Source organism: Rana temporaria, chromosome 1 (genome assembly GCF_905171775.1).
Source record: "Rana temporaria chromosome 1, aRanTem1.1, whole genome shotgun sequence".
Lineage (NCBI taxonomy): Eukaryota > Metazoa > Chordata > Amphibia > Anura > Ranidae > Rana > Rana temporaria.
The window spans coordinates 451,445,598-451,467,014 of record NC_053489.1 but is presented as its reverse complement, the minus strand read 5'-3'; the positions used below and the strand labels follow the sequence as shown (position 1 = coordinate 451,467,014).

The window sequence follows — 21,417 nt, the reverse complement described above, 5'->3', positions numbered from 1 at the left end:
ACATTTTCGTCGAGGAATCTGTCGAGAACCACGACGAGCCAAAAAGAGAGCAAGTTCTCTATTTCCTCGACGGGAGTCAGATTTGGCTCGTCGAGTTTCTGGTCGGGCTGGTTTTCGACGAGAAACTCGAACGTCTGTATGCTAAGAAACCCGCGCTTGCTCAGATTAAAGTATGAGACGGGAGAAAAGGAGCATTTGTAATGGAGATAACACATTTTTAAAGCTGTAACAGACTGAAAAGTGCAAATCGTCTCTTATCAAACTTTTATTTAACACGCAAACACATGAAATTAGCAAAAGCAGCCCCAAGAGTTTAGCCAGTGGAATCGAACTTCCCCTGCCATTGTATGTGTTGTATGTCACCGCGTTTGAGAACGAGGAGATTTTGGCTTGACTGTGTGTACGCAAAGCAAGCTTGTCGAGTTCCTCGACAAGCCTAACAAGGAACACGACGAGGAAAACGATGTGTTTCGCTCGTCGAGTTTCTCGGTCGTGTGTACGAGGCCTTAGTTGCTGCTGTGTCAAGAGTCAGCAAGTGCAGGAAAATCTTGTCAATCAGAAACCAGACAGCAAAAATATGTTGGTAAGGGTTTTAAACTATTGATTACTTTATCCACAATTTTAAAATGGATATAGATTTCCTTTATGTTGTTTAGTCATCAAATATGCATTTACAAGAGTTTCGTATTTTAACAAGATTTTCTTTAAAAAAAAAATATGTGGCAGGTCAGAACTAAGAGCATTTTTATGCTAAAGAAAACAGTAAAGTGACCTTTTAATACCCAACCAAAACAGAGGCAGGCTTCCATCCCTAGAGATATGCGAAAGCAATAAAAAAGGGAAAAAAGGATACAGGACTTTAAATGAAGCCTCTCTGTTGATACAATATAGATATAACTATTTGATCATACCCATGAAGGATTCATTATACCAATTTCCGGTGGATAATCCCCATAGCCATAATGTAAAAAAGTTCATAATTATTTAAAAATTTTGAAAATTTTTAATAAATGTGAAAAATATACTGTATATATAGTGCATCATGTAAAAATACATAATGCATCGGGTTCATAAAAAAAACCCATAAGTAATAATAATAATATATTAAATATTTGATATATTATTATTATTATTATTATTATTATTAATTATGGTTTTCTTTATAAACCCGATGCATTATGTATTTTTACATGATGCACTATATATATATATATTTTTCACATTTATTAAAATGTTTCAAAATATTAAAATAACTATGAACTATTTTACATTATAGGGGGATTAGCCACCGGGATTGGTCTAATAATCCTTCATGGGTATGTTTAAATAGTTATATCTATATTGTATCAACAGAGAGGCTTCATTTAAAGTCCCGTATCCTTTTTTCCCTTTTTTCTTGCTTTCGTAAGAGCATTTTTATGATACTATTTCTGATTCATACACACCTGTCCGAAAATCCATCCTTCTTAAACAGGTCATGCTGCAGCAAAGTCACACAGTGGGGCCTCTTGTCTGGGTCAATTTGTAAGCAATTCTGCAACACAAGATAATGATAGTTACAGTATTTAAAATGTTTCCATTAGTATTTTAACCATGGTGTTTTAAATGTTTCAGTAGTATACAATGGCCTAATTTAAATGGGCCAACTATCAAAAAATACTGTAGTCTGATATCAATATGCATGTAATTATAGCACCCAGCACAAATGCTGAATTTCTTTCTACCTGTTCTAATAAAACAATTTAATTTCTGGCACGTACAGGAAATATAACACTCCTATTTTTTGTGCAAAAAATTATATATGGGATATACTGCGCTGTGCAATGAGTGAACACAAATATTAGCTGCCAACACAGCTTAGACAAAGCAAAAACTGTGAAATATGAAAAAGTGTAGCGCTTATTTTTGTGAAAAGGATTGTGGCAAACATACATATATATGAAATCCTAATTTCAGTGACACCAAATGACTGAGTGTGATCCGTGAAAAAAAAAAAACAGAACAAAACAGTCCTCTATTGTGACCACACACAAATAACAGTCCAAAAGTGTCGAAAAAAACTGCAAGGTTGAAATGAAGAGTCCCACATGGATGTGACCCTCTCTGTGGAAGGATAGAGACACCACCACCGATGTAAGGAGGAGGCTTACCAGATGGTGTTGACTTGGTGAGGTTTAAACCACCCACGTCAAAACAGGCTTATATAATTAGTCAGTAAATGTATCCAGTTGGTCCTAAATCCATATATCAGTTGTCACCGCAAATTCCAGTAAACACCAGGAAGTGTAAATACATGTAATCTTGTTGGAGCCAGAGATACTGTAACCACATAACATGCGTAATGGAAAAAAAAAACTCACATAGTGTGATACCGTACAAGGTAGTATTTATTAAAAAGTTTAAAAAATGAACACTCGCATTGACTTTTTCACAAAAATAAGCGCTACACTTTTTCATATTCACTCCTATTGGCTGTGCTCGCAACCAAACTGTCAAACCATCCAATAGCTGGTGTCATAACTGATCACATGTGCAGCTTCATGGAAGTTGTAGATTAAACAGAGGCAAAGTTGGCAGCTTCCTTGGCTAAAAATGATAGGGGGTTTACTTACACTTTAATTCACTTTTTTTTAACTAGCAGGTTGAACGGAAAAAAAAACTGACCCCCATCCACACGTTCATTGTGGATGGGGGAATCACTACCGCTGTGTTATTGTATTCTCACAGCAGGGAGACTTCTCCATCATCAGAATACACTGATTGATCGGGTAAAACCCAGCAGAGTGGTTGTACAGAAGTCGATCAGTAGATCGACTTCTGTACAACCAGCCTGCCTATACATGGATCGAAATTCAACTGGTCCCTTCTAAACCAGCACATTTTTTATCCAGGTATGGCTGGCTTTAGCTGTCCAAAAAAAAGTGACAGCGACAGGATTTAAGACAAACCCCAACATCTGTCACTTTTCTAACCAGTTGGTCTGCCTGTAAATGAAAAATAAAAGCATGTGCAAAAAAAAAAAATGTAACTAAATACATTAAATAAAAATGTTAAGTACATACAGTTATCAGAATATAATTTGTTTTTCACCCTGAGCAATGGCAGCCAATAGGGTCCATGTATGCTGTACACATGTCTTTTTTTAGCAAAAATGCTTACATTTTAGCAAAAATGCTTACATGCATTCGGTGTAAAAAAAAAGTATATATGCAAGGTAATGAACACAGATCTTACTATTTTTGATTTACACAGCTAAACGCTGCAGACCAAAACTGATCAAAAATGGAGCAGTGTGCATAAGTCCATAACATGCAATACTGCAACATATAGATCCATATAAATACAGATCAGTACATAGCAAATTGTGTACCCATGAGCATTACCCCTAACACAGAACAAAATGTTCCACAATGTGTATAAATGCCTATACCAATTAGAAGGATCCTGTTTTTAGTGTATTTTATGAACAGTGGGGGAGATTTGCTAAAACTGGAGCACTCAGAATTTGGTACAGCTGTGCACGGTAGTGAATCAGCTTCTGACTTTATCTTGTTCAATTAAGCTTTGGCATTTTTTTTTTTGGCACTTTGTCAGTTTATAGAGCGGTCAACTCAATTTTTGTAATCACGAATATAAGAGGCAAAACCCTATGGGTCAGACCCACATACACCGGGATTAAATATGCATGATCTCACGAAAAGGCTATATGCACTTTAGGTTTAACACGGGGGATTGTCCCCCCCTCCGCCCCCTTTTTTTTTTTCTCTCCCTTTTCGTTAAAACTGATTTATTGCACTGGCACTCTGTCACTTTAGAGAGCGGGTAACTCATTTTTTAAACATGAGTATAAGAGGAAAGACCCTATGGGTCTGGTCCACATACACGGGGAGTAAATAGGTATAATCTCGCTAAGTAGATTTCCCCCTAGGTAATGGCTATATGCACTTTAGTTCAACATGGGGGACTTTTCCCCCTCCTCTCCCTTTTTTTTTTTTTTTATTTACCTGTCTCCCCGGGCCTCTCTCTCGCCTTCTTCAGAAACTACGGAGGACATGACCTCTTAGTAGAGAAATAATATTGTTTAACCCAAAGCCTAGATAAGAGGACAGTACCATAGAGTAGACTAGGAACCCGGGATCCCGAAGTATCTCTTATGCTAAAAAGTTTATGATGGTTAAGGAGAATATGTTGAGACCGGTTAGAATGGGGAAGGGGATTGTATGTACATTTTTATGTATAGGTATGAAAGATGGAATGTTTTTTTAACGATGTTAATGAAAATCAATAAAGAAGATTTAAAAAAAAAAAAATTAAGCTTTGGCAATAAGCCCCCGTGACATGCGATTTGACATGTTGTTAGTTACACATGCAACATTATAACAAATACAGTGTGTCACACTACAGGTTCTTGAAGTTCATCTGTGTCATGCTTGAGTGCTGTCTCAGTTCACTTCTTTTAAGGTGGTATATGGTTTCCATCCGCCTGACTTTAGCGGATCGGAGCGGGTCAGGTGTCAGCAGACATGTCACCGCTGACTTCCGTCGATCCATAGACCTGTATGGAGCCTCCAATCAGGTCCACCTAAAAAACTGACAGGGGCCTAAGAGGCCTGAAAAGGGGCCTTAGAGCCTCAAAAAAAATCTTTAGTTGGTTTAAATAAATATATTGCACCCACGAAAAGGTATAAAAAGACATGCTTCTCTAATTTCCATAAGGAACATCTCATCGACCAGCAAATTAACTCATACGTCCATTAGTGCTTCATTTAAAGATCAACCTCTAATATACTGGCTAACACAATTTGAGACATCAGAGCCAACTTCTGGGATGTTATATTTATTTTAATCAATGAAAGACTTTTGAGAATCCTACACAATGTTGAATGTTGATCTAATACATTGGGGTTGATTTACTAAAGGCAAATCCACTCTGCACTACAAGTGCACTTGTGCAGTCACTGTAGATCTGAGGGGAAGCTCTGCTGATTTTATCATCCATTCATGTGCAAGCAAAAATGCTGTTTTTCATTTTCCTTGCATGTCCCCCTCAGATCTACAGCGACTGCACTTCCAGGTGCACTTGCAGTGCACTTGTAGTGCAAAGTGGATTTGCCTTTAGTAAATAACCCCCGGTATGTTAAAGAAGAACTTTGGCAGACATAAACTTGTAGATTCCATTGCTGTTGAGTGCTGACATTAGTTTATTTTTGGTAAAAAGCTTGTCCAAATAGCAGGATTTAAAAGATGATTACATCCAGCCCTTTAGGCCCCAACTATGGCTGTGAGTGAACAGTAGTGTTGCCTAGATAACATATCATCTATTAACTTTTCTACTATAATCTATAATAAAATGATGGATGGAATAAGTTTATTTACTATGAATAACACAGTCATTTCACTCTGCACTGGATTTTAAAGGTGAGCCAAACATAGAATAAGATATACAACATTGATCATAATGAACATATAATTGTTTGTTGTATATTATTATGTAATACCTTGGCTAAATCTAATATGACAGAAGAAAGCTTAGGATATCGTCTTTCAAGAGGTTCGACCTCTTTAATTTCTGGCAAGGTCACTCCGGCGAATAGTGGGTTCTTGTAGAAGAGATCCTGAAGTCGTGGTGTTAGGTTACCTACAATATACAGTTAAGCGATCTGTAATTTGCAAATGTAATGACAGTTTATTGTGAAATGATTTCATTGACAGACCTACACATATCAGATAAGTCCTCTGTGGTGCTCGCTTAATGAAACATTTGTATACAAACTCACATTATCCTTGATGATTGCCATTGTGTTTATTAATCTGACACAGTGAGGACAGAGGGGTTTATGTCGTTTTATAGTGTTTTATAATGTTGTAACTGACAAAAAATATTAACTTTACTTTTTTGACATGCCATGATGGACAGTAATCTAAGCATGCATTTGAAGTTTTATAAATTCATCAAACTACTGCTTCACCTTTTTTTAGATCTTTGGCGACTTTCACACTGAAATCGGTGAAAGTCGGCGGTAAAGCGTCGCTAGTTTTAGCGTTGTTTTAGTGGCGCTTTTCGGCCGCTAGTGGGGTGCATTTAACCCCCGTTAGCGGCCGAAGAAAGGGTTAAAAGCGCCCGTGTTGCAGCGCTGCCGAAATGCTTTGCAGGCACTCCGGCAACCCTGTCCATGCATTTCAATGGGCAGGAAGTTTTGGGAGCGGTGTATACCCAGTGTAAAAAGTCACATTAAAATGAATGGGGAGGCGGTTTTTTCGCGCATTAGTTAGAGACTAGCGCTAAAACGCTTGAAAACCGCCTCAGTGTGAAAGCAGCCTTTTTCTGCTCGTATTAATGATTAATATGAGGGGAATTCCCATATTTACATCTGTCAATGTAACAGGGATCCTATGCCCCTTGTATACATGCGACTGCAGGACGGGGATAGCCTTAGCTGCTTATGATTGGCTGGGCGCCGTGACAGCTTCCTGGTGGGATAACTTAGGCAAGTTCAGACTAGGATCCGAACACACCTGAGCTCATCCCTAGCCAATATGTTTCTGTTAAAGAAAATATTAATTATTATAATGTCACGCATTTACTCTTTTGTAAATATAGCTGTAGAAAAGTGTACTTTTTCTCATATAAACAGGCCTACTATTCTCTATGACATTTTCTTTTGTTAACAGTTGATACAGTGAGGCTGATTTACTAAAACAGATGAAAATCTATCAATTAATGTTAGCTGTGTATACTTTGAATACCCAAGCATGTGCAAAAAACATGTGATTTGTTTTTCACATGATTGGGTAAATTAAGTGAATCTGAACTCAGTTTATTGAGTAAATGTCCTAAACTCCTTTAGTATATCAGCATGATTGTTTTTGCACAAAATCATATTAGACAGATATAAAGGACAATAAAAATATTTAATACACTGCCAAAACTTCAACTCATGATGCATACACTCAATTATCTCAATATGCTGTCCAGATGGTTAGTAGTGATCAAACCATCTCAACCTAGCACAGAAGGAGAAGTCCCATAGTGAAACTACTCTAAATTCAAAGACTGCAGATCTACGAAAAGCTCAACAGATTTCACAAATTATAATTATATAATTATGAATTATAATTATACCCACTCACAAAAATCATTGCAATAATTTTTACCATGAATATCAAATTTCTCAGCTTTTCAAAATGTACAACACAGGTGGATTATATATTCATAAAACAATAAGCATTTGACTTGCTATCATTCCATAGCCCCCAGTCTTCTGATTCTCTATCTTCTATACTTTCTTGCTTTACTGGGTTCCAGTTTAACTTTGAGATGCACATAGGAAGCCTGGGCTATCTCCTCAACAGTTCTTCAATATTGTTTCAAAGCTTCCTACTCCTTTTTTGCCTGTAACTCGGTGAACCGGCAATGCACCCACTGGTTTTCTTGCAGCCTTATCCTCATTGTCTCAAGGAAAATTACATGAACTTTCACTTAAAGCAGTTACCACCCTATCTTGCAATCTTCGGTCTGTATGAGAGTCACATTGTGGTGGAGATTTTTGAAATCTATATTTATAACAAGAAGCTTCAAGGGAACTCTCTAATTAAAGGACTCTCTTTGCTCTAAAAATACCATGCCCCATTGGACACATGTGTGTGTATATATATATATTATATATATATATATATATATATATATATAAATATATATATATATAAATGTAAATGTTTGTGTGTTTGGATGTATGTAGGCTCCATCTCACCAGGGGCTGTTGACAGGCTAATGTCGGAATGGTTATGCCAAGATCAAAGACGTAGGATAGACAGAGAGGCACCAAAGAGAATCTAATGCTTATTAGACATGTGCATTCGTTTTCGTCCGAATGCATTTTCGTCCGAATTTTAGGTATTTTCGCTATCATTTTAACAAACCATAACGAAAACACAGGGGATGAAAACCAAAAGATCTGACATAAACAAATGCTTTATTTTGGTTTTCGTTGTGGTCGAATGTGCCTAAACTTACCGTATTTATCGGCGTATACCGCGCACTATTTTGCCCTGAAAATCAGGGCAAAATCGTGGGTGCGCGATATATACGCCGATACCCGCTTTCCCGCCACGAGTTTTGAATACTGCGCCGGCATATACCGAGCGCAGTACACTCGTGTAACTTCGGGCAGTCTCGGCGCCTCTCGCACTGACGTCCTGAGCGTACAGGACGTCAGCGCGACAGTTGCCGAGCCTGCCCGACGTTACACGAGTGTACTGCGCTCGGTATATGCCGGCGCAGTATTCAAAACTCGTGGCGGGAAACGAGCGGGGAGGACGCGAGGACGCTGGACCCGCCGAAGAGGACGCCGGACCCGCCGAAGAGGACGCCGGACCCGCCAAAGAGGACACCCGACCCGCCGAAGAGGACACCCGACCCGCCGAAGACGGACGCCTGACCCGCCGAAGACGGACGCCCGACCCGCCAAAGAGGACACCCGAAGCCGCAGATGGACGCCGGACCCGACGAGGCCGCCGATGAACGCCGCGCAAGACACCAAAACTGTAAGTACAAAAAAACAAAAAAACTGTTTTTCCACAGGAATTCGGGCCACTTTGGGGGTGCGCGGTATACGCGGGAGCGCGTTATACCGCGATAAATACGGTAACTCTATTAGTCCAATATTATTCTACACAAAGAGAAAAGATTCGACATTGAGAGAAAAAAATCGACATTATAGAGACATGAAGAAGAGTCGACATAGAGAGAAAAGATTCGACATAGAGAGACATGAAGATTCGACGAAGTAGCTAAAAACATATGAGCGCAGCAAGCGGACATTTATGGTGAAATGCTCTGCCCATAGGCTATAGAAGAATTCTAATGTTGGTTGACAAGTAATAATAATTAATAAATATAATTATTATTATTAGTCATACAGACCGGAAATGTACGATTGCGGCATCTTACCGTTTCGTTGCTCCGTCGAATCTCTAATTATTATAATGTTTATTTTCTGTATAAATAAATGTAATTGTTTACTCTTTTTGCACCGTTATCAATTTAATTCTTATATAGACAAAAGGTTTTAATCACTTATTTTATGTATCATTAAGCATGTAAGTGTGGTAGGTATAAACATTTCCAACACAACATCCACCTCCATTTGTCTTTACATTTGACACTTCTGGAAGTGTCAGAAGCTTGCATCCTCTGTCACACTCATGGAGGTGTGTTGGATGTAAAAAGGCTGTTGCTCTGCAAAAGACTCAGTTTAAACATTTTTCTTTTGCAGGTTGCTCTGTTTGACATTAAACTCAACTACAGAATTGCTTTAGGCAGATTTGCTTTGTTTACAGGGCACAAGGACAGATTTAGGAAGAGAAGGCCAGTGTCGGTAGAGACAGAGGTGACTTTTCCTTGTATAATTATTGTTCAAATGGTTTACCATGATCAGTACAAAATACAGCCATCCCTTATAAGCCTATTTAAATGTTTCACAATATTCTGAAACAGGTTAGGACCACTAAAGCAAAGAAGTGTTCTATGTAAAAGAGGTGATCCTAGCAAAGAGATGATACTTTGGTTGTGTGCCTACAGACCTCAGTGATGGAAATCCAGCTATAACAAATGAATGGCATGCTCACCAATTGTTGAAATACTGTAATTGCTGTTATTTATGTTTTACACGCATTTAATAATCAAATGAAATGAAATATACCTTGGCATTTAATAATATGGTATAATTGATCGATATCGGAGTCCCCAGGAAAAAGTGGTTCCCCAGTCAGCATTTCTGTTACCAAGCAGCCAATTGCCCATATATCAACAGCTCTGGTAAGAAAATTACAACAGTATTAGTTACTGAAAAACTTTCACAATCAAGAAACTTATACTATTGTACATTATTGCAAAATCATCTTACTTGCCGTACTTGATGTCCCCAACCAAAAGCTCTGGAGCTCTGTACCATCGTGTGGCCACATAATCTGTGTAAACCTCCCCTGGGGCAGCCAATGTACGAGCGAAACCAAAATCACACAATTTTACCACACCAGAATGAGAAACCAATATGTTTTCTGGCTTTATGTCCCGATGGATGATCTAGATAAAGAAGTAAAGTTTATAAAACATAATAGAAATTTCAACCAGTGGGTTGAGCTAAAAAAAACTGAACAGATCCCCCCATCCACACATTCAAGGTGGATCCCCCCATCCACACATCAGCGCTGATTGAGTGGGGAAAATCTACAAGGGGGGCGGTTGTGCAGAAGTCAATCGGTAGATCAACTTTTGTACAACCACATTGCCATACATGGATCAAAATTTAGATCCATGTATAGTCAGCTTTAGTCTAACCACACATGTCATGAGTTCTCTCATTTAGGGGGGTTGAATGCGAGAAATCAGTAGATTCCCTTATCAAAGCTAATTAGCATGGATGAATCTATTCTGTTGGCAATAAGCAGTCCCAACAGTCTGTTGGGAAAGGCTGCTGGCGGACTTATTGCTACAGAGTGGTTATCCTGTAATGAACCAAAGGCGCACACTCATATCCATCTGGTGAGTGGCCATTTTTACTAGGTGGTGGTGGCAAAGCACTTTAAGGGTGGAAGTAGAAACACCAAACTACCAAATAAGGGTCAGCAGTGAAAGGAGTGATCACTCACTAAGGACATTCATCATATTTGTCATTTCACACCAAAAATCTATTTGCACACTGCACTTTATGGACTCAGTGGAATAAAGTGGAAGATAATATATGCACCTATTGTGTTTGTTTTATATTTTTGTTTGCATTTGCACTTTAATCTTTGGCAAAAACTGATAACATTGCACAGGTTTTTTTGCATCTATATTTGGCTGATTCACTAATTGACCTTTTGGGGAACATTGTATATTGGGACCTAAACGATTTCTTTGATACTGTTTGTATTTGTTTGTATGGCACATTATATTGATTAAGGAGTAGGTATTGGGAGCATTAGTTGTAAGGTTTTTTCACAAGAAGCAGGGCATATTTACCTACATAATTCATTTATGTTCTTGACACAATAAGATATTATTTAAATTGGCATTGGAGTTAGCGCAATCCACAACTGGTTATAATACAAATATTCCACTCTAGGGTGGCATACATCCGATTGCAGCAAACTAAAACAATAGAGACATATTTGTGGTTTTGCATCCATAGCATCTTCCTTTATATATCAGTGAGACACAGGCTAAGCTTTTCATTACCAGAGGTGTGCAGTAGCTGACTACTCTTCTGTTACTATATAGATGCACCTTAATTAAAGTAAATTTGTATCAAAGTTGTATATAGCAAACTCTGACTAGCACAATACAACAGATGCCAGTATGTGCCCTTTTTTTGTCAAAGCCACTCCTGCCTCTCTGATGCACTGCTGGAGCCATTGAAAAAAATAGTACAGTTTTGGGGCATACATATATAGTCTCCCACAATGCAGTGATTAGTGTCTAAGTGATGCTAATCTTGAAGCCCAAACATTGCCTCGAGAGAAAGAGTTTTCAAAAAATAAGTATTTGTGTAGGGGTTTTATTCAGCGGTAGATTGGCATCACCCTGTGGTGCCTTTTGTATTGCACTTTTCTTAATTTGCTTTAGGCTGGTTTCACACTGCTCCAACATTAAAGTCTCATGACTTTCGATCCCACTTTGCCCTGAAACATCGGTCAGACTTTAATGAACAGGATCTGAATTGAGATGAGTACAACTTTGGTCTGGTATGGATTTTGTTTGCTTTTTTCCAATACATTTTGCAGTGCTAACATTGCCTCTGAGCACAAATCGCATTTCACCAGTCAGATTAGTTAAGATGCTGATCCAACTTGGATACAACTTCAATTATATTCAATGGCTTGAAATCAGACCAAAGTCTGGACAAAGTAGTGCAGGAATCCTTTTCAAAGTCGGACCAACGCAAGTCGGACCAGTTAAGACGGCCCTTTTAGGGAATCATTGATTTATACACATCATGCAACAGGTGCTGTCAAAATCAAAATGTATGTTGCACCAGTGTGAACTGGGAATTATACAGGTTTTCTTTAAATCAGGTTTACCTTAAACAGAGGTTTTACGTTTATGAACTCATTGGACTAGTTGCACACAGGGCTTTGGAGACTATCAAGACCATGGGTGCTCAACCTGTGGCTCTCCAGCTGTTTCAGAACTACAATTCCCACGAGGCATTGCAAGCTACTGACTGTTACAAGCATGACTCCCAAAGGCAGAGGCATGATGGGACTTGAAGTTCTGCAACAGCTGGAGAGCCACAGGTTGAGCACCCATGATCAAGACCATTAACTTATCGCAGCCTAAAAGGGAGCTTCAGCATTACATTACCATCCACCTTTTTTGTTCCATGTAGCTGTATGATGTACAATCCTGGATTGTATATCTGCATATGATAGCATTGCTTAAAGTAGTGGAAAGCATCTGGGTAGGACACTTTCCTTATGGCAAAATAGCCAAGTATGGATTTACACTCAGGTCCAATCCTGCTAATCCTTTCAGTCATCACTACTATCTTAACGTCTACACAGAATGTGGTGTTAAAGTAGTTGTAAACCCTTTACAACCACTTTAACCTACAGGTAAGCCTAGATTAAGGCTTACCTGTAGGTGCTTGAAATATCTCCCAGACCTGCGCATGCACCAGAGTTAGAAAGGGCATGCTGTGCCGTTTCTAACACGAGTCATGCCGTAAGAGCCGGAGTTTGCGGCCCTGGAAGGAAGAGGGGTGAAGAATGGCCGCTCACTACTCAGGGACATTGCGGGCTTCTCCTGCAGGTAAGTCACATAATGGGCTACTATGCAATGCATAGTAGCCCATTATGCTTTACCTTTGCAGGGAAACAAAGAGGAAGTAACACCTGTCAGGGTTTACTTCCTCTTTAACGTGTTTTTACCTTATGAGGTAAATGTTAATCAGGCGTTGTCATGCTTCAAATTAGGTATTGAAGTGCAAATAATGTGTAACACATCAATAAAAGTTACTTGCTGGCAACAACTTGTGTTATTGTGCTACTCACATTGTGACTGTGGCAAAATCCAATTCCTCTGATAATCTGAAACAAATACTTTCGTACTCGGTTGAAGTCCAATCCGCTGGGAAACTGTTCAAGGTCGTCAAGCACTGTCCGATCCACAAATTCAAAGACTAAATACCACCGTTTTTTTTTCTTGCAAACTTCTAATAGGTTTACTAGGTTTTCATGGCGCAATTGCTGAGCAGAAAAGAAAAAGAAAATTAAATAAATTGAGAATAGAATGCAAACATGTTAAAGCGCAACTCTACTTTTGTTGAGGAAAAAAAATTCCCCTCTGGGTGTCTATGTACATTGCAAGGATTATAACAACCTTTGTTGCAGATTCCTACCTTTTTGTTATTCTGAAGAAATCCATGTGTGTTTATCTGTGCCTCTGTTCTGAGTGGGTCTGATGGGAGTGGTTTCATAATTAACTGTCAGGTGTGCACCCTACCTGCACAGCACTAACGAAGAAATTAGCTGGGCCTGCATCCCTTTAGATGTGCTACTATTCAAAGTATCTCTCCAAAAATGACATTTTTGTTGCTGGGGATGCCTGAAATCTGACTTGTATCTTAGGCAGACTTCTGGGAAAATTGGTGAGCCAATCACACAAGCAGGAAATTATGTTTCTGGGGAGTGGTCAGTCCACACTCTGTGTACAGAACAACACCATGTAGCCATATTGAAATGCATTCTCAGAAAATAAAAGTGCTTCCCCTCACTTGTTTTGTACCAGTTCTTGTTGTATGATTCAGAGCATGCGAGGATTGTTTGCTGCTCTGCACAGTGTTCAATTAATCTGCATTTTCTTAAAAATACCAATAAAAACTATTGAAACAGAAAATAACAGTGCTGCAGATTGAAAAGGAAAGGTCATTTTTGATAACACTCAATTACAATACGATTAGTGTCGCAATTATATGTGCTATATTATTTTTTTCTTTATTTGCTATTTTTTTTTCCCCCACAAAAGTGGAGTTACCCTTTAAATATATTGCTATCACATGTTAACTATGCTATGAAAAATTACTCAACAAGTGATATTCAAATAGTTGGGATGGTTTATAAAGTGTATTTAATGTAACTGTATATAATGTTCAGGGAATTTTGTGGTAAAAAGAAATTAAAAAATGTGCAACCCAAAAATAAATTAATACTAAATTAATGCTATAAGTGACAAAAAAAACACAAAAAATTATATATATATATATATATATATATATATATATATATATATATATATATATATATATATATATATATATATATATATATATATATATATATATATATCTATCTATCTATATATATATATTTATATAGCAAACCGATGTGTGATCAGAAACAAAAGTACAAAATAAATCGATCATAGGCTCCAGAGCTGAACTCCGTGGGGATGGCTTCCAATCAACTGTAGATCACTGAGACGACAATCAGTTACCACAGGAAGGGATGAAGAAAAAATTCCATGGTGTTGTATTCCCTTATAAAAGTATTTATTGCACAGGCTTCGTTACATACTAACATCCATAAGACTGAAACGACTTTTCAAACTCAGCTGGCTGAAACGTGATGACGTCAGAGACTTGTTTGACATGAAACTACATTCACAGCAATATTGTGCACTCATGTGGCAATTCATTTTGGACTTTTATCACATATAGTTTTTTTCTGTCTGATGGACCTTTATCACTTGATGTTCATTGAGCTGTGGTTTCACGTATATATTTTTTTTATTTTTTACTTTTGTTTCTGATCACACATCAGTTTGATATATATATATATATATATATATATATATATATATATATATATATATATATATATATATATATATATATATATATATATATATATATATATATATATATATATTATATAATTTTTTGCCAATTATTTTGTCACTTATAGCATTAATTTAGTATTCATTTATTGTTGGGTTGCACATTTTTTAATTTATTTTTACCACTGTTTGCGAGCCTTATTCAGGCTAATTAAACTGCAGCACCCACATGCCTTGCAGGTGAAGGTTTTATCCCTCCACCTACTTTTGTAGTACTAGATATTCACTTTCTACACCCAATCACCTTTTAGAGGACAGCGCATATTTTTTACCTTTACCAGGGGATTGTGTGCCAGGTTCTACAGAAACCTCTCATGAGAGGAACATGAAGGCTGCCATTTTTTATTCTTCTTCTGAAAAATTGCTAGTTGCATGATTGCCATTTTGGTAACTCAGCTATGTCATGATTTGGAATCTCTTAATGCTTTATGTCAGTGGGAAAAAACTAGAGGGAAGGCCTTGACACCCATGAAAGCCATTGTCTGAAGCCCCATACACACTTTCAGTTTTCCTGCAGGTTTTCTCTTCAGGTTTACCAAAACCATGTAGTGTAAGGGCCTGCCTGATTGCATGCATTGAAACTCTTGAGGTTTGACCTCATTTTAGATGGTTTTGGTAAACCTGAAGAGAAAACCTGTAGGAAAACTGATAGTGTGTATGGGGCTTAAAGTGGAGCTCCACCCATAAATATAACATTACATCAGTAGTTTTAAAAAAATGTCATTAGTCCTTTACGAATTTTTTTTTTTTTTTTTAGATGCCTTCAAAGTGTTGTTGCTAGGCAGAATAGTTAATCTTCCCACTTCCTGCACCTAGGTGCTTAATGCTTCCTAACCTACACCGCACAGACTCCTGGGAATGTAGTGGGTGTACCTTTCCAGGAGTCTGTGCACTCCCCAGTCTCAAAGAATCATGTAACTTGGACAGCACAGGTGCTGAAACCTGATCTGACACTGCTTGTGCGAGATTTGCAAGGCTGAAATCCAGGAAGTCATACAGTCTGGCTTCATGATGCACACACTTAAGATGGCCCCAGTCAATTTCTATTTTATAAAGTGTCTAAATGCTGTAACAACCTAACAAAACGGACCTTAGTTTACAGAATAACTTTACTAGAATACATTATGCTTGTGCATTAGAGGGGTATTTATATTTAAAAAGTGAAATTGTGTCCGGAACTCCGCTTTAAGACCTGCTGGTCTGTTGTACATTGGGACCTAGACCCTGACGCTGCATATCTGACCATTCGTGTTTATATGCAAGCAATTCTAAAGATATATCTGACATCCAGACACAATTCAACCACCCTCCAATGTCTATGGTCATTTTGAGCCAATAAACATAGTGATGAACAATCTTTACTGCAATAAAGTGCTCCTAAATTTAAAAGGACAGGTGGCTAGCTCTAGAGCAGTCTTTCTCAGCAGGGTTTAGGTTGAATCGCAGGGTTTCCTGCAGAGGTTGCTTGAGAAGAGAGTATTTCTGCTTCTTACAAATGTACTGTAACCAAATTCACCAAGAATTGTTTTAACTACCTGTTAGGGCACATCTTCCCACTGATTTTCATGTAGGAAAATTCTTCCCACTGACCACCAATATAAGGAACATTCTTCTAACTGACCGCTATACTAATGTACCATGATCTGTTCAATTTAGCAGTATCAGGTAATATAGACAGCCAGAATAGATTAAATCTCCAGCTTAGTGTGGGGCTAGTAAAGGGCATTAGGGTGACCCAGTATGTGGCATGGTCTGACAACAGATAGGAACAAAATCCAGCCGCCTGTAGTCTAGAGGTTAATTGTTGAGAGAACAAAATAAAATAAATCAGAGACATAGTGTGGAGTGAAAAAAAATGTGTGTTACCGGCGCCAAGATGTCATCAAGATTCTTATTAAGTCTTGCTGCAATACAAAGTGCAACCTTAAAGGTTGGGTTTAGATTTGTGTATTGTGAAGTGAATTGTGCTAACTTATATTTATATAAACATTTTACCACGACTGATCCTGTGAACTTGTTACTCAAAAAACAAAAAAATATATACATGTGTCTATGGTTGTTAATTAATGTGCAAACAATCAACAACTAATGTGCAATAAATACCATACAGTGCCCTGTGCCAAACTATAACATTGGATTTCTCAATCCATCAAAAAAATGTGAAATAAATCCCCCCAAAAAATTATACTACTATTACAATCCACAGATTGAATGTGCTCCAAAAAGCAAGAAAAATGTATTGTATACGAAAAAAGTATATAAAAGGTAAAAAAAGATATAAATATGTGCTAAGAAAGTCCTTAACAGATAATTTCTTGCAATGATGCCCAGCTATGTTTCCACCTTCACCGCAAATAGTGTTTACACCGTCACCGGATAAAATGGCCACTCACCAGATGGACCCAGAAATCTGCCTTTGGTTCATATGGATAACCACTCCCTCTCTCAGGTGGTATCAGCAACCACTCCTCATGTGACATATAAAAGACTATCATGGTTGTAGTATATCAAATAATTTATTATGATTAAAACATAAGTTATTTCACTCACATACATATAAAAGTGCCTTGGAGCCGGCACTGAGCTGATCCAGCCGTAAATAGGAGTATATAAAAGTCGAGTATGTCCTGGTCCGCACGTGTGATGCCTCACTTTGTCGCTTGCGTTCCCAGCCTCGGTATACTCAGACTGGACATGACGAGCTGGCAATGGTCCTGCAGCCTCTATGCATTTCGCAACTTAATGCGTCCTCAGGAAGCTGCCTCATTGGTGCTCGTCAATCTTTTTATACCCCCCTGTGCTACTTGTTATCCTATCATATGCTTCATACAACAGGAAGCACCAAATCCGCCATTTTGACTACTGGTAATTCCCTGGACTACTGCAACTTCCGGCAGGAAGTCCAAACTCCATTTACAGGAAGTGGACTGGCCGCCATTTTAGTTACTGGCTATTGTTCACTGCAGCTGGTGCAAACCTGCTTGCAACATTTTATTTATTTATTTATTTATTTTGTACATTTTACATAGCTCCCCCTCCCCCACCTTAGTTCCATTCGTTTCTTATTCTCATTATACTTAGAAAGCTGCACTCCCCATTCCTGGAAGTAATGCAACCTCTATTTTAACAACTGGTGGGTGTGTATTGCCCCAAGTGCAAACCTGCTGGCAACCCCCCTTCTTGTTATGGAGACTTACCACAATCATTCTAATGCATTAACCCCTTCATTTATCCTTAAACGTGTACCGAGTTCCCCCTTTGTACAGCTGGATCACTCTCACAATTACTTGTTAAAAGTCTATTAAAAAACAATATTAAAAACATTGTAAAACATATAAGTTTGGCCCTAAGGTATTCAAAATTTTTTGGGACAACACTCCCTCTCTTAGGTGTGGTCTATAACATATGGATTGAGAAAGTCCATATGTTATAGTTTGGCACAGGGCACTGTATTGGTATTTATTGCACATTATTTGTTGATTGTTTGCACATTATTAACAACCATAGACACATGTATATATTTTTTGTTTTTTGAGTAACAAGTTCACAGGATCAGTCGTGGTAAAATGTTTATATAAATATAAGTTAGCGTAATTCACTTCACAAATACACATAGTGTGGAATGAGGAGTAGAGAAACAGGCCTTCCTGTCTGGGATAAAGGTATCGTCATGTGTCTATGAGTGCAAAGTCGGTCAGAAGGCGAGTTAACCTGGTCACCTGATCTGGCTGTGGTGCTCTTAGTCCTGGCCCATTCTAATCAGGCTATGGTTGGCTACCATATTAAAATCGCCCAGCCAAATAGTTAGTAAACGGTGAGTGTCGAGACATAAAGGTAAAGACTTCGCTTAAAATGGTAGAAGTGTAACAGGGAGGTACATACCAGGCTTAAAATCAAACAGGGATTACCAGAAATATTGACTAGTAAGAAAATATATCTACCCTGAGGCTCCAACAATTTAATTTCAATGGGGATTTATTTGGCAATGAATATGGATACACCCCTGGAGTAGGTAGTATGAGTGGCGTGGAACGCCCCTCCAATCCAGGGGTTTCTTCAATACACACTGCAAAGAGTCAACAACATGAGTTTCCACCAACACTTTGACATCTGCACGCCGATCTTTCAAAAAATTACAGAACAGCAGTGCATTTTAGTTTATCTCTGAGACCGCAAACATTTCAAGTAAAAAATTTCAAGGGGACCATGGGGAGGATAAGGGAAAAATGTGGGCATGGTGGAGCTAGGATCCCCAGGTTTTGTCAACAACATATATCTAACAAAAAATGTAATGTTACAGGTCATTAAGGCAAGTGTGTGAATTAGCACATAATCAACATGGCTCGGAGAGCTGTGTTACACGTAGTTAATGGCCCCCCTTAACCCACCCGGTTCTACACACACCCCAAGTTGTGTGAGCAAGTGAGACCCGGAACTGTGTATTAAACAGAACAACCATAAACAAATGCAGCATACTTGAATAAAAATAAAAATCCCCTTTGTCTGTAGTAGTCCACTAGGGGGGCAAAAATAATCTGAAGGGCAGTGGAAGTAATGGGACAGCTTGCTTGGTCAGAAGAGGCTTGTAGAGGAGGAATAGCATCCTCCATGTGTTTCAATTCAGAGACCCAGTCCCGCAGCTTATGAAAAAAATCCTAGCTGATCAAGGAGATGTCTACCTTGACTTCCTCAGGCCTCGTACACACGACCATTTTCCTCTACAGAATCCATCAAGAAACTTGGTGGCAGCGCTTTTTTTGCCGAGGAAACCGGTCGTAGTGTATGTTTTTCATCGAGGAAAACTGTCGAGGAACTCGACGAGAATAAAAAGGGAACAAGTTCTCTTTTTCCTCGACGGGAGTCTCAATTTCCTCGTCGTGTTCCTTGTCGGGCTGGATTTCGACGAGAACACGTTCGTGTGTATGCTAAGAAACCGCGCAAGCTCAGAATAAAGTATGAGACGGGAGCGCACCTTCGGTAAAAAGTTGGGTTTGTAATGAAGATAGCACATTTGTCACGCTTGTAACAGTCTGAAAAGTGAAAATTGTCTCTTACCTAACTTTTACTTGACACGCAGTAACATGAGATTAGCAAAAGCAGGCCCAAGGGTTATGCCAGTGGAATCGAACTTCCCCTGCCGCTGTATGTGTTGTACGTCACCGCGTTTGAGAACGAGGAGATTTGGTCTTGACAGTGTGTACGCTAAGAAAGCTTGTCAAGTTTCTCGAAAAGCCTAACAAGGAACTCGTCGAGGAAAACGATGTTTCAATTACGACGAGGTTCCTTGGGTCGTGTGTACGAGGCCTCAATCTTAGATGGTAATGTCGCCTGGCAGGTGGAGATTGCCGCCAGCATGTAAAGAGGAAGAGGAGTGGAATTTGTCCAGTTTTGTGACTGCATTCCTTTTTGTGAGGAGGAGACATGGCTCAGCTGTTAGCAGAAGTTTTGTGAGTGTTTTCTAGGTAAATAGGATCACAGGATAGGTAGCAGGATAAAAGAGAAAGGATACTGCCAACGAAGCTTTGCTCAACCGTTTCCTACTCCATGCAGCTTTAGGCCATGCCCTCACCATGATCTGTAGAGATTTTAGCAGTTCCCTGAGACCTGGAAGTTATTTCAAGGGTTCCTCTGTGTTAAAAAGGTTGAAAAAAACTGTCTCAGAGTCATCATCTAGTGGGGTGTCTACCAGACCCACAGGCTTTTTTTTTTTATTTCAACAGTGATTTTTTTTTGTAAAATATATATATATATTATATATATTTTATTGGAATTGCCATTGCAGATTAGTTTGAATGTACAGTTACTGTGATTTTCACAGGCTATAGAAAAAGAACAAAGGAATAAGGAACATGCTCAACTAGTTCAAGTGTAGGTCACACGTTCATCAGGCAGGATGCTGGCAGTTTGCTCAATTTTGTCAATCTGCCTGGTATCAGATAACTGCCATTTTTGGCATCTGCTCAGTCATCCAGCCCTAAAATGAATTCTACGTGCACTCAGGACACTGAACAAGAGGATTTTCTGCTATCTCCATGGAAGTTGTTTATAAATAAAACTGCTAGTAGTCATAAGTGCAATGCGTTGTGCTTGTCAACTAACTGCTTCAATACATTGGGATAGTTTTATAACTGGTACACACTTAAGCCTGTAAACACAGGCCAGAATTTCGTCAGGAAAAAAACGTTTTTTTCCTGACTGGATTCTGGGCAAGAATCTCTTGCCGCCCGAGTGTACAGACACTCCATTCAAAAGAACCGTGGTTCTTTTGAATGGCAAGAACGCTATGAACGCTATGACGTCATCGCGTACAACGAGCTTGCGCTTGTCACATTCGATACCGTTGCCGCCATCTTCCTGCACTCTACCTATGCCTAGGAAGATACCACGCGTGTCAAAGTCATTTTGAGCATGCACAGGTTTCCACGGCGACAGGTAAGTATACACACTCTCAGGTTTCTCGGCAGGAAAACTGCAGAGAATCTCACGACAAGAAAATAGAGAACATGTTCTCTATTTTTCTCATTCCAGATTCTGGGCAG

At 38.7% G+C, this 21,417-nt stretch overlaps 1 protein-coding gene across 2 annotated transcripts in view; it reads right to left on the bottom strand.

Moving 5' to 3' along the window:
• Positions 1–21,417, bottom strand: part of CDKL2 (cyclin dependent kinase like 2) — a 79,435-nt gene that overhangs the window by 22,406 nt on the left and 35,612 nt on the right. For both annotated transcript variants that reach the window (XM_040327706.1, XM_040327696.1), the window contains exons 3-7: positions 13,036–13,230; positions 9,906–10,084; positions 9,702–9,814; positions 5,499–5,638; positions 1,446–1,534 (exon numbers count right to left, since the gene is read on the bottom strand). In XM_040327706.1, the coding sequence (XP_040183640.1) occupies positions 1,446–1,534; positions 5,499–5,638; positions 9,702–9,814; positions 9,906–10,084; positions 13,036–13,230 (716 nt within the window). The remainder of the gene's footprint in view (positions 1–1,445; positions 1,535–5,498; positions 5,639–9,701; positions 9,815–9,905; positions 10,085–13,035; positions 13,231–21,417) is intronic.